The sequence below is a fragment of the Cherax quadricarinatus genome, unplaced genomic scaffold, assembly GCF_038502225.1.
Source record: "Cherax quadricarinatus isolate ZL_2023a unplaced genomic scaffold, ASM3850222v1 Contig157, whole genome shotgun sequence".
Taxonomy (NCBI): Eukaryota; Metazoa; Arthropoda; class Malacostraca; order Decapoda; family Parastacidae; genus Cherax; species Cherax quadricarinatus.
The window spans coordinates 82,231-96,053 of NW_027195183.1; the positions used below are offsets into that span (position 1 = coordinate 82,231).

Consider the following 13,823-nt stretch of genomic DNA (forward strand, 5'->3'; position numbering starts at 1 on the left):
GAGAACAAATGGATTTGTCAGTTAAAAATAGGAGAGGAGAGTTATTAAATGGAGAGTTAGAGGTATTGGGAAGATGGAGGGAATATTTTGAGGAATTGTTAAATGTTGATGAAGATAGGGAAGCTGTGATTTCGTGTATAGGGCAAGGAGGAATAACATCTTGTAGGAGTGAGGAAGAGCCAGTTGTGAGTGTGGGGGAAGTTCGTGAGGCAGTAGGTAAAATGAAAGGGGGCAAGGCAGCTGGGATTGATGGGATAAAGATAGAAATGTTAAAAGCAGGTGGGGTTATAGTTTTGGAGTGGTTGGAGCAATTATTTAATAAATGTATGGAAGAGGGTAAGGTACCTAGGGATTGGCAGAGAGCATGCATAGTTCCTTTGTATAAAGGCAAAGGGGATAAAAGAGAGTGCAAAAATTATAGGGGGATAAGTCTGTTGAGTATACCTGGTAAAGTGTATGGTAGAGTTATAATTGAAAGAATTAAGAGTAAGACGGAAAATAGGATAGCAGATGAACAAGGAGGCTTTAGGAAAGGTAGGGGGTGTGTGGACCAGGTGTTTACAGTGAAACATATAAGTGAACAGTATTTAGATAAGGCTAAAGAGGTCTTTGTGGCATTTATGGATTTGGAAAAGGCGTATGACAGGGTGGATAGGGGGGCAATGTGGCAGATGTTGCAAGTGTATGGTGTAGGAGGTAGGTTACTGAAAGCAGTGAAGAGTTTTTACGAGGATAGTGAGGCTCAAGTTAGAGTATGTAGGAAAGAGGGAATTTTTTTCCCAGTAAAAGTAGGCCTTAGACAAGGATGTGTGATGTCACCGTGGTTGTTTAATATATTTATAGATGGGGTTGTAAGAGAAGTAAATGCGAGGGTCTTGGCAAGAGGCGTGGAGTTAAAAGATAAAGAATCACACACAAAGTGGGAGTTGTCACAGCTGCTCTTTGCTGATGACACTGTGCTCTTGGGAGATTCTGAAGAGAAGTTGCAGAGATTGGTGGATGAATTTGGTAGGGTGTGCAAAAGAAGAAAATTAAAGGTGAATACAGGAAAGAGTAAGGTTATGAGGATAACAAAAAGATTAGGTGATGAAAGATTGAATATCAGATTGGAGGGAGAGAGTATGGAGGAGGTGAACGTATTCAGATATTTGGGAGTGGACGTGTCAGCAGATGGGTCTATGAAAGATGAGGTGAATCATAGAATTGATGAGGGAAAAAGAGTGAGTGGTGCACTTAGGAGTCTGTGGAGACAAAGAACTTTGTCCTTGGAGGCAAAGAGGGGAATGTATAGAGAGTATAGTTTTACCAACGCTCTTATATGGGTGTGAAGCATGGGTGATGAATGTTGCAGCGAGAAGGCTGGAGGCAGTGGAGATGTCATGTCTGAGGGCAATGTGTGGTGTGAATATAATGCAGAGAATTCGTAGTTTGGAAGTTAGGAGGAGGTGCGGGATTACCAAAACTGTTGTCCACAGGGCTGAGGAAGGGTTGTTGAGGTGATTCGGACATGTAGAGAGAATGGAGCGAAACAGAATGACTTCAAGAGTGTATCAGTCTGTAGTGGAAGGAAGGCGGGGTAGGGGTCGGCCTAGGAAAGGTTGGAGGGAGGGGGTAAAGGAGGTTTTGTGTGCGAGGGGCTTGGACTTCCAGCAGGCATGCGTGAGCGTGTTTGATAGGAGTGAATGGAGACAAATGGTTTTTAATACTTGACGTGCTGTTGGAGTGTGAGCAAAGTAACATTTATGAAGGGATTCAGGGAAACCGGCAGGCCGGACTTGAGTCCTGGAGATGGGAAGTACAGTGCCTGCACTCTGAAGGAGGGGTGTTAATGTTGCAGTTTAAAAACTGTAGTGTAAAGCACCCTTCTGGCAAGACAGTGATGGAGTGAATGATGGTGAAAGTTTTTCTTTTTCGGGCCACCCTGCCTTGGTGGGAATCGGCCAGTGTGATAATAAAATAAAAAACTGTACTATACATCTTATGTAAGGAAAGTTGGTGCAGAATTATAAAGCAAACAAAGTTTTGCTTGCATAATTGGTATTTTCCCTCAAAAATTTAAATTCCTCTTAAAAAACTAATGATCAAAGGCATTTTTTTAATATAACTTAGGATCCAGACTAAAAAAAAAAGGATCTGGGTAATTTGCCTATTTACCCTTGAAGTAATTAGTAAACATGTAATTACAGTACAGTAATTGATTCTCTAAGCTAAATTTATACAATTTTTGCCATATTCCTCTAGAAATTGCAATGTATCCTTATACTAATTGCAGTCTAGCACATTATCCACAACCCAAGTTGTTGACCTCAGTGTTTAGCGTATGTTATTTGAAAATAAAAATGTGTGTAACCCCTATGGGTTTCGCACCCCCATAAATGTAATAATTCCTCTCGATGCCAGAGATGAACTCTTGATCCAAGGAACTGAGATCTAAGATATATACACCAAGAGGTGTATGCCTACATATAGTGTTTACTTTAATCCCTATTTTAGCAGTTGGAGTTTTCTTGACTAGTGGTGAACAGGTAACATGCAGTCTTAAGGACCCAAGTGTAGTCACTAGGCTTTAGGTCCCATTAACTAACCAATCAACCAAACCTCTCTTCCTTCCTTGGATCAAACCTAACTGCTTCCTATTCCCCATACACTGAATAGCTCCTATTATTATTATTATTATTATTATTATTATAATAAAAAAAGAAGCACTAAACCTACAGAATAGCTCCAATAAGTTTAGCATTTCTTTCTAAAAATGTGATAATTCATGACATTTTAATTTTTAAGTATGTAGGTTTTAAACTTTCATTACAAGCAAAGTGGTCCATGACCCTGAGGAAAGGTTGAGAATAAAGTGGAAAATTAATCTTAGATATGACATGCTAATCTTAGAGTAAAAAACAAAAAAATGCTTGACTAGAAAATTTTAACATTCTTTCCACATTTAATTTTTTTTTTTCTTCAAAACTTCACTAGAAATGCTCCTCACCATGCTGATTATGAGTTGAGGGTCTGTAAGTTGTTCTGACAATCTTCAAACTGGTCATGAAATTTTAATACTTAAATAGAGTTTGATTATGTAAAATTAAGACGTAATTTAGACACGTCATTTGTCTATTCACTAAAAACTTCTGAACATTAATCTTTTAAAAATATTAAACACCTAAGTGCTGGCAAACAGAAGTTAATTAACCTGGACATACAAGGTTAAAACCAATTAAGGACAATCACTGAGGGGATATAAATGTCATGTTATTGAAATTCAAAGAAATCAAATAAATATTTCTTTGCTCATTCTATTCTTTTGAATGAAGGGACACTGCATTCCTTTGTCACTGGCCATCCTACCCTCCCTGAGTGTTACCTGGAGAAAGCAGATAGGAGACCACTTCTGCATAAGTGCCTGCCCTCACCACCTACTCATCATCATTATCACTATCAATGTCAGCTTCTTCATCACCACTAGGAGAAAAGATATTACCAAATGCTAAATTAATTTGTCATGTTTTAACCCAAATGGGCCTAGCATTCTTTTGTAATATAATAATAATAATAATAATAATAATAATAATAATAATAATAATAATAATAATAATAATAATAATAATAATAATAATATGCTTTAGTTTAATTGGCACCAAACTACAACTTGCAGTTCAGTCACTCAGTCTTAATATTTTTGTAACAGGACATCTTAGAATTTTAATTGGGTACAGAATAGATTTATATGAAAGCATTACCTTCCAGATGTAAAAAAAAAAGAACAGAATGTCAAGACAAAGTACTGACAAAACTACAACATACCTGAAATGATAAGCACACTTAAAAGTACACTACTAAGTTCTATCTGACAGACAGAGAGAGGTGCCACAATGTAGAATAAAATTTAGATGAAATAGTATGGGATTTCCAAGAAATAAAATGTAAAAGATACTAAAATTTTTTAAAGCATTACCAGAATTATATAAAGGTACTGTACATTACAATTAAAAAATGGGTGCTTTTAACTTCTTCTAAACTTAATTCTAATTCTCAGAAAAGAAATCTAATTTCAGAACAAAAATGACTGTGTTGAAAATGCGGGATGGTTAAAAAAATAGAGTAGAAACATTAACAAAATCACAAACAAAACTGGTACATCAATGTTTTGAACAAGGCATAACATACAAGTTCTACTATAACATCATAAGAAATGGGAACACTGCATTTATGCAATGTAAATAAATGCAACATAAAAGCAACACTGAAAGCAACTTGCCAGTTTTACAGCACATGAACAGACAATAAGACAATGAATTATACCTATTGGAGTCTAACGTCTGTTGGGAGTTAGCAGCCTCTGGTGGAGTGACCAGATACGAGAGGGCAAAACAAAAGGCTTCGCCCGATTCCATCAACTGGTTTGTGCCCAAGTGTTTGTTCTGAAAGTAAATAATAATCACAGATTTACACACAAAAATAAATACCATTGCTATATATTGAGAAATTGAACTGAATGTTTAAAAATTTTTTAACCCTCAAGAGAGGTGGGTCTATCAGCAGACACGTAGGATTCACTTCCATCTTCACCGCTCCAACACTCACTCTGATCTTGCTAAAGTCTCCTTTTTAACACACGGACTTACTCTGACTTTTTAACAGAAGCTAACCTACTGCACTGACTCTGGTGCAGATTTTACTCTTGAACTCTCTCTTACTCCTACTAACCCCTACCCTTGCACATTCCTATCCCTCCCTCCCTGAAGTATGACCCCCTTCAGGTTTATCATTTAATTTGATCATATTATTCAAGGGATGGGGCTGTGATGTCAGTGAGAGGCTAATGAATTAAGAAATTGAACCTGCCCTCCCTTTCCTTGGATTAAATTTCAATGTTTTCCATTTCTCCAAGCACTGTGTAACTCCTATGTGTTTAGTGCTCCCCATAAATATAATAATTAAAATTTCTAGCACATTACCTAATGTTAAAAAAAATTAATGAGAACATTATTACTCTGCAGAAATTACATTAATTCATCTTAAGTACTATCAATAAATCACTAACCACCTGAAATGTTTAATTTTTAAAGGGGTTGACCGGTAAGCCAGCGGAAGGCCTTGGTCAGATGACCAAAAGCTCCAATGGAGGGTCATCATCTAACTAAGACCCGCTTCAGGAAAAAACTTGTCCTCTTTCCTGACAAACCTTACCTAGCCCAACCTAAACTGAAATGTACAAAAAATATATTACAGTATTTTGTAGTTATATCACTTGTTAATGTACAGTAAAAAAATTAGATGCTAAATATATTTTTTTTAATTTGTTTTCAAGGAAGGAAGGAAGGGAGGAAGGAAGGAAGGAAGGCAGGAAGGAAGAAAGGAAGGAAGAGATAAGAGGAAGGAAAAAAGGAAGAAGTAAGGAAGGAAGGTAGGTAAGAAGGAAGGAAGGAATGTAGGAAGGAAGGTAGGAAGGAATGTAGGAAGGAAGGTAGGAAGGAATGTAAAAAGGTAGGTAGGAAGGAATGCAGGAAGGAAGGAAGGAAGGAAAACCCAGACACCTAGACTACCATCAACCTAGGATAACACAATAAAGTCAAAGTGACTTATTTCTATGTGGGTAGTGGGGTTGGGATGAAGGCATGGGTCCCCATGGGCATTGTGGAAGGCAGTGAGGGTAGTGACTGATGGTGGTAATGTGTCATTGTGACAGCAGCCACACCGTGACTCAGCATATTTACAAGTCCACCCACACACCAAACCAGAGGCTTCCAGAAGCTCTCGCAGTTCTAGGAACATGTCCACTGATGCCTAGGCATAATAGAGGCTCTCTTTGCATTGCAACTCACTATTGTAAATACAAAATCTCAATGTACTGTTTGCAAAGACATAAAATAAATAAATAAATAAATAAATAAATAAATCTTTCTTTCTTTCAACACACCGGCCGTATCCCACCGAGCTGGGGTGGCCCAAAAGGAAAAACGAAAGTTTCTCCTTTTACATTTAGTAATATATACAGGAGAAGGGGTTACTAGCCCCTTGCTCCAGGCATTTCAGTCGCCTCTTACAACACGCATGGCTTACGGAGGAAGAATTCTGTTCCACTTCCCCATGGAGGTAAGAGGAAATAAACAAGAACAAGAACTAGAAAGAAAATAGAAGAAAACTCAAAGGGGTGTGTATATATATGCTTGTACATGTATGTGTAGTGTGATCTAAGTGTAAGTAGAAGTAGCAAGATGTACCTGAAATCTTGCATGTTTATGAGACAGAAAAAAGGACACCAGCAATCCTACCATCATGTAAAACGATTACAGGCTTTCGTTTTACACTCACTTGGAAGGACGGTAGTACCTCTCTGGGCAGTTGCTGTCTACCAACCTACAATAGTAATAAACAATAGTAATAAACATTTTTTATTATTGGTTTGCATAAACAAGTTTTGTAAACAATATAATGACATCAATGTTTGTGAGATTATTGTGTTGTATACAACCAGTGAATATATATTGGTCTCATAAACCATAAAAGTTACTTGAAAAATAAAATGTTAAAAAATAAAAGAAAAAATTAAAATTAAATGAACAATTACTGTGCGACCGGCAGTCGGCAGTGTGGAAGCACTGATGTCCATACATGGGTAAAAGATATTGGGGAAACAGGAAAAATAAATGCACCAGCAGTGAACGCAGCTACAATAAATCCTAGCAAACAGAAGTACAATCTATGTAAATACTATGCCTTGGGTATCTGCAGGCATGGTATATCTGGTAAAACAGGTGGGACATGCACCTTTTACCATCCCAAAAAATGCTGCACCCACATGACAACAGGAGAGTGCAACTTCCCTTCTTGCAACTTATTTCACCCAAGAAAATGCTACAATGCATACTGCCAGGCACATCATCTAAAGGGGACTAGAACACACAGACCAGCCAGACTATGGGAAACAAAAGAGAGGAACCACAACCTCTCCAGGGACAGAGGTTTTTTAGGGCCAGAAGGAAAAAAAGACTGGCAAGAAATGACAATAATCCTACAACACCTGAAAACACTTCTGGAGCAGAGGCACAGACATTGGCCTCTACCCCAGAACAACAGATATTAGAGCCAGCAAATAAAACCCCCTAAATTCCACCAATACGACATTTGTCTTTGCAAACATACAGGGTCTAAAGCTGTCAAAAAACAACAAAATTCCTTACATCAAGGGACTGCTCACAGAGTCAAATGCAATGTTTGCAGCATTCACAGAGACCCACATAAAGGATCATTATGACAATGAAATGTGGATCCCAGGTTATAACCTATTCTGATGCGACAGACTAAAGAGGCAACAAGGGGGGTTGGCCTGTATGTCACAGAGTTGCTCATTTGCACAGAACTACTAAACACCTCAAATGATGTAGCTGAAGTTTTAGCAGTAAAGATCGAAAACCAAAACCTTGTCATTGTGGTAGTATACAAGCCTCCAGATGCAACTTCCCAGCAATTCCAGAAGCAGCTTGAGAAAATTGACCACTGTCTGGAAAATCTCCCAACTCCTCCCCCAAACATCTTACTACTAGGAGATTTCAACCTGAGACACCTAAAATGGAGGAGTATAGCAAACAATGTTTTAGCTGAGATCACCCTGGGAGGCAGCTCAGATGAAAATTCACACACACACGAACTATTAAATCTCTGCAACAAATTCACCTTAAACCAGCAAATAGTAGAGCCTACGAGACTAGAAAATATGCTGGACCTCATCTTCACTAGCAATGATAATCTGATACATAATATAACTGTATCACAGACAGTTCACTCAGATCACAACATAATAGAGGTACAGACATGTATGCACAGGGCTCCGAGACCAGCAAAATGTGAGCAGTCATGAAGGTCTCTTCACAAAATTCAATTTCAATAACAAAAACATACAATGGGATCAAGTAAACCATGTCCTAAATGAAACAGGCTGGGAAGATATCCTAAACAACACGGACCTGAACGCCTGCCTTGAAAAAATGAATTCTGTGTTTCTTGAGATCTGCTCAAGACACATTCCATTAAGAAAAAGAAAGAGAAGATGTAAACTAGAAAGAGAGAGACGTTCCCTATACAGACGAAGGCGAAAAGTCACAGAGCTGCTGAGTGGGGTCAATATATCTGAAATACGAAGGGAAGCACTAGTCAATGAAATTGCAAATATCGAACTTAAGCTGAAGGAATCTTATAGGAGACAAGAATCACAGGAAGAACTAAAAGCCATAAAGGAAATTGAAAAATAAAAAAATACTTCTTCTCTTATGCCAAATCTAAGGGACAAACAACATCCAGTATTAGACCCCTACTTAGGCGGGATGGGACATACACAGAGGATAGCCAAGAAATGAGTGAGATGCTAAAGTCCCAATATGACTCAGTGTTCAGCGATCCACTGCCTACTCGAAGGGTCGACAATCCAAATGAATTTTTTATGAACGAAACCCAAAATTTGGTCATCCCAAAACTCTCGGATATTATAACTCCACAAGATTTTGAAGAGGCAATTAATGACATGCCCATGTACTCTGCCCCAGGCCCAGACTTGTGAAACTCTGTGTTCATCAAGAACTGCAAGAAGTCTCTATCTCGTGCCTTCAGCATTTTATGGAGAGGAAGCATGGATACAGGGGTCATCAGACACACTAAAAACAACAGACATATCCCCACTCCACAAAGGTGGCAGTATAGAAATTTGAGAGGGTTCTAAGAAGCAAGATAGCCAACCACCTAGATACCCATCAGTTACACAACCCAGGGCAACACGGCTTTAGAGCAGGTCGCTCCTGCCTGTCCCAGCTACTGGACCTCTATGACAAGATTCTGGATGCTGTAGAGGATAACAAAATACAGATGTACTATACACAGACTTTGCAAAAGCTTTCAATAAGTGTGACCATGATGTAATAGCACACAAAATGCGGGATAAAGGAATAATGGCAAAAGCTGGTAGATGGATCTACAACTTCCTGACAAATAGAACACAAAGAGTAATAGTAAACAGAGTAAAGTCCCAGGCAGCCATGGTAAAAAGCTCTGTTCCACAAGGCACAGTACTCACTCCCATTCTATTCCTCATCCTCATTTCTGACATAGAGATGTAAGCCATAGCTCCGTGTCTTCCTTTGTGGATGACACCCGGATCACCATGGCAGTGGAGGCTTTGTGTACGAGGGGCTTGGGCTTTCAGCCAGCATGCATGAGCGTATTTGATAGGAGTGAATGGAGACATATGGTTTTTAATACTTGACATTCTGTTGAAGGGTGAGCAAAGTAACATTTATGAAGGGATTCAGGGAAACTGGCAAGCCGGACTTAAGTCCTGGAGATGGGAAGTACACTATCTGCACTTTGAAGGAGGGGTGTTAAAGCTGTAGTTTTATAACTGTATTGTAAAGCACCCCTCTGGCAAGACAGTGATGGAGTGAATGATGATGAAAGTTTTTCTTTTTTTGGGCCACCCTGCCTTGGTGGGAACTGGCCGATGTGTTAACAAAAAATAATAATAAAAAAATAAAGATATGAAAAAGACCTGGAAAACTCTCTCTGAAATTTTGGGCTCTAGAAAACTGTCTAGAAACAAAGAGATTAACTTAGCAAAACCAGATAAGCCACACATACAGCCTATAGACACTGCCAACAAACTTAATGTCTTCTTTTCTACTATAGGATCAAAACTAGCAAGCAAAATCCCAAAGGCAAATACTCAGCCATAAGACTACCTCACTGGTAATTGCCCAGATACTCTATATATAGCACCCATAAATCCTACTGAAGTCTCACTATTCAATTCAATTCAAGTTTATTCTCTATAAGGGTTACAATGTGGGGTTTACAGGTTTTGAGTATTGTGTGGTTTACATGTTATAAAATACTAATTACAGAGGGGGCCACTAGGACACCTAGCATGGCTAGGCATTTCGGGCAGACTTAGATTAATTCTTAACATTAAATCCTTACAGATTATGGTATTAAGGCTAAGTGACTACATCATAATTTGTGAGTTTAGCAATGAGAATACTTTTGTTTTGGCACAATACAAAGTGTCTATATTGGAGTATCATAGGCAAACTTATGACTAGTTGGGATTTATTATTTTAAGATTAAGATTAGTATTTCTGGGTTTATAGTCAGTGGGTGAGTGAGTGTAATTGTGAACCACCAGGTGGTTATCTTGTAGTTAGTTGTCGGGGTGTATCAGGGAGATAAGATGTTTTCTAACTGTAGTTTTGAAAGTGATGAATGTGTCTGCAGTTCTAGAGTTTTCAGGTAGGGTGTTCCAGATTTTAGGTCCTTTGAAATAGTACATTGACTTTTTGTAAAGGTTTAGTTAAACACAGGGAATGTCATAGAGATGTTTGTGTCTGGTGTTATGCCTGTGGATCCTGTCACAACTATCAAGAAAGCATTTTAGGTCAAGGTTAATATTGGAATTTAAGGTCCTGTAGATGTAGATTGCACAGTAGTAAGTGTGGATGTACTGAACAGGGAGTAAGTTTAGATCTATGAAGAGTGGGTGGGGGGGGGGTGTTGCCAGAGATGGGATTTAGTGATTATTCTTACTGCAGCTTTTTGTTGGGTTATTATTGGCTTTAGGTGTGTTGCTGCAGTTGAACCCCAAGCACAGATAGCATAAGTGAGGTATGGATATATAAGTGAATGGTATAGTGTGAGAAGGGCAGTTTGCGGCACATAGTATTGTATCTTGGAGAGGATCCCCACCATTTAGGATACTTTTTTTGTTATGTGTTAGATATGGGTGCTGAAATTTAGGTTGTTGTCGAGGTATAGGCCAAGGAATTTGCCCTCATTATGTCTGGCAATTAGAGTGTTGTCAATCTTAATGTTAAGTTGTGCAACACCTGCTTTGCTACCAAACATAATATAGTAGGTTTTGCCAGTGTTAAGTGTAAGTTTATTGGCTGTCATCCAAGTCGATATTTTGAGCAGCTCCTCATTAACAATGGTGTTGAGGGTGACAAGATTAGGGTGGGAAATGACATAAGTCATGTCATCAGCAAAGAGAATGGGTTTCAGGTGTTGGGATATGTTTGGAAGATCATTGATGTAAATGAGGAAGAGCAGGGGTCCAAGGTCACTTCCCTGCGGAACTCCAGTATCAAGTGGCCGTATTGATGAGGCTGTGTCTTTAATGGTGACATACTGATACCTATTAGAAAGGTAGGATTTAAAATATGCAAGCGCATGGCCTCTTATACCACAGTGGTCAAGTTTGTGGAGTAGGATGCCATGGTCTACTGTGTCAAACGCTTTTCTTAGGTCAATAAAAATTCCTAGCGGATATTCCTTATTTTCCAATGCTGTGTAAAGCAGGTCTAGCATTTTTATAATTGCATCATTAGTGCTTTTATTTTTCCTGAATCCAAATTGGCAGGGGTTGAGTATGTTTTGTGACGTTATAAATGAATATAGTCTCCTGTGCACGAGTTTCTCGAAGATTTTGGATAGCAATGGTAAGTTTGGCCTATAGTTGTTTACATCTGTAGGGTCACCACCTTTATGTATTGGTGTAACCCTTGCTGTCTTGAGTAGTGTCGGGAAAGTGTTAGTTTCTAGTGACTTGTTAAAAAGTAATGTAATAGCATGCGAAAGGACATGGGCCGCTTGCTTGTACAATAATGGTGGGACGTGAGACAGATTCCCCGAGTTATTTTTAAGTGACTTTATGATCGCAGTGACTTCCGTGGGCTCAGTTGGTACAAGATAGAAGGAATTTGGGAAATTCCCATCTAGGTAGTCCCTGGCATGGGCATTGGTATGTGGGATTTTACTGGCAAGATTAGATCCTATGTTTGAGAAGAAGTCGTTTATCTTGTTAGCTGTATCAGTGGGATGCAGTGGTGTTTCATGAGGTTTAGTTATAACAATATTCTTGTTTTTTTTCAGTTTGTGGGCCCCCAGAATCTGGGAAAGTGTTTTCCAGGCCTTTTTTATATCTCCTCTTGTGTCAGTGAATCTGCTGGAGTAGTACAGTTGTTTGGCTTTCTTTATTAATTTGGTGAGAACTGTTGAATATTGTTTAAGAATATCTTTGTGTATTAAGCCCTTTCTATATTGCTTTTCATATTGGTGTTTCTTATCAATGGATTTCAGAATGCTGCTGGTTAGCCATGGGCAACCAAGCCATTTATTCATGATCTGTTTCGTTTTTATAGGACAATGTTTGTTGTATAGTCTAAGTATTTTGTTAAGAAAAATGTCTGTCCAATCGTCAATACCATTGGCATTGGAGAATTCTGTAGGCCAGTCAACAGTCTCTAGGTCTGCTGTGAAATTCCTTATTGAGGCCTCGTCATGGAGTCTAAATGAAACTTTGTTGTATTCGAGTGGTGGCTTACTAATGTTTGTTAAGAGGAAGGTTCGGCAGTGGTCAGTAGTGCTGTCTGTGATTATCCCTGATTTAAGGGGGGCTAGTATATTGGTCCATATATGGTCTATTATGGTTGCACTTGTCTCAGTGAGCCTGGTTGGTTTAGTTATTGTTGGTATGAGAAGTGTGTTGTTCATATCGTTGATGAAATCAGTTACAGTCTGATCATCTGGTAGGCTAATAATTAAATCATTAAAAAACAAGGCAGGAGACCTAAATAACTTGCCACCAATCATGTATAAAAAAGCAGCTCATGTGTTGTCCCCCATTATTGGAACACTATTTAACAAATCTGATGAATCTTCAACATTTCCATCCATACTCAAGACAGCAAGGGTCACCCCAATCCTCAAAGGAGGCGATCCTACAGAACTAAGTAACTACAGATCAATATCTAACTTGCCTTTGCTCTATAAAATATTAAAAAAATAACACATAAACAAATCTAATCCTACCTTCTATTCCGTAACTTTGTGAACCCCTGCCAGTTTGGGTTTAGGCCGAAAAAAAGCACGAATGATGCAATTATTCAGATACTCAATTACTATATACAGCAACTGAAAAAATAAGTATCCTCTGGGGCTCTTCATAGACCTATGGAAAGCATTTAACTCTTTCAGGGTTTCCGATGTACTAGTACGTTTTATACACCAGGGTTACTGACGTACTAGTACGCATAAATTCTAGCGCCTTCAAATCTAGCAAGAGAAAGCTGGTAGGCCTACATACAAAAAATGGGCCTATGTGGTCAGTGTGCACAGTATAAAAAAAATCCTGCAACACACAGTGCATAATGAGAGAGAGAGAAAAAAAACTGACGGTGTTTTTGGTTTAAAACAGCGACTTTGTACTGTATTTTCGTATGGTATTTATGGTTGTATTCTAGTTTTCCTGGTCTCTTTTATAGAATGGAAGACATATTACAGAAATTGAGATGATTTTGATTGGTTTCACTATGAAAAGTATCTTGAAATTGAGCTCAAAGTAGCAAAAATGTTTGATTTTTGCCAAAGTTCAAAAGTAAACAAATCATGCCACGCATCCAATACACGTCAACTGGCAAGTCTAATATTCTTTCACAAGTGCGCTGATATTATTTAAATAATTTCTACACTAATGCAGTAGTCTGCATAACAGTAAATCTACTTTTTGTGAGAATAAAAATTCAAAGTGAAAAGCAAAAAAAAAAAAATGTAAGAGGGGCCTGGGGATGTGACTAATGAACAGAGGAAATGTTATTTTAGTGCCAGGAATGTCTGACTTGTTTATTCTGTGTAGACAGCCTGTACTGTACTGTAGCCGTCTGCTCTGACTAGTTCATATTTCGCGGCATTTAGGTGCTGCCCTCTGTAGGCTCACTCAGGTCAGTGGGAGGCTGAGCCCATCCGCCCTCACTCCTAGGCCGACCCTCTTGATAGACACAAGTGCT

General features: G+C 38.6%; 1 protein-coding gene across 1 annotated transcript in view; it reads right to left on the reverse strand.

The window, feature by feature from the left end:
• Nucleotides 1–13,823, reverse strand: part of LOC128686064 (cytosolic carboxypeptidase 1-like) — a 224,920-nt gene that overhangs the window by 18,858 nt on the left and 192,239 nt on the right. Inside the window, exon 15 of the mRNA XM_070080124.1 lies at nt 4,300–4,418. Within this exon, the coding sequence (XP_069936225.1) occupies nt 4,300–4,418 (119 nt within the window). The remainder of the gene's footprint in view (nt 1–4,299; nt 4,419–13,823) is intronic.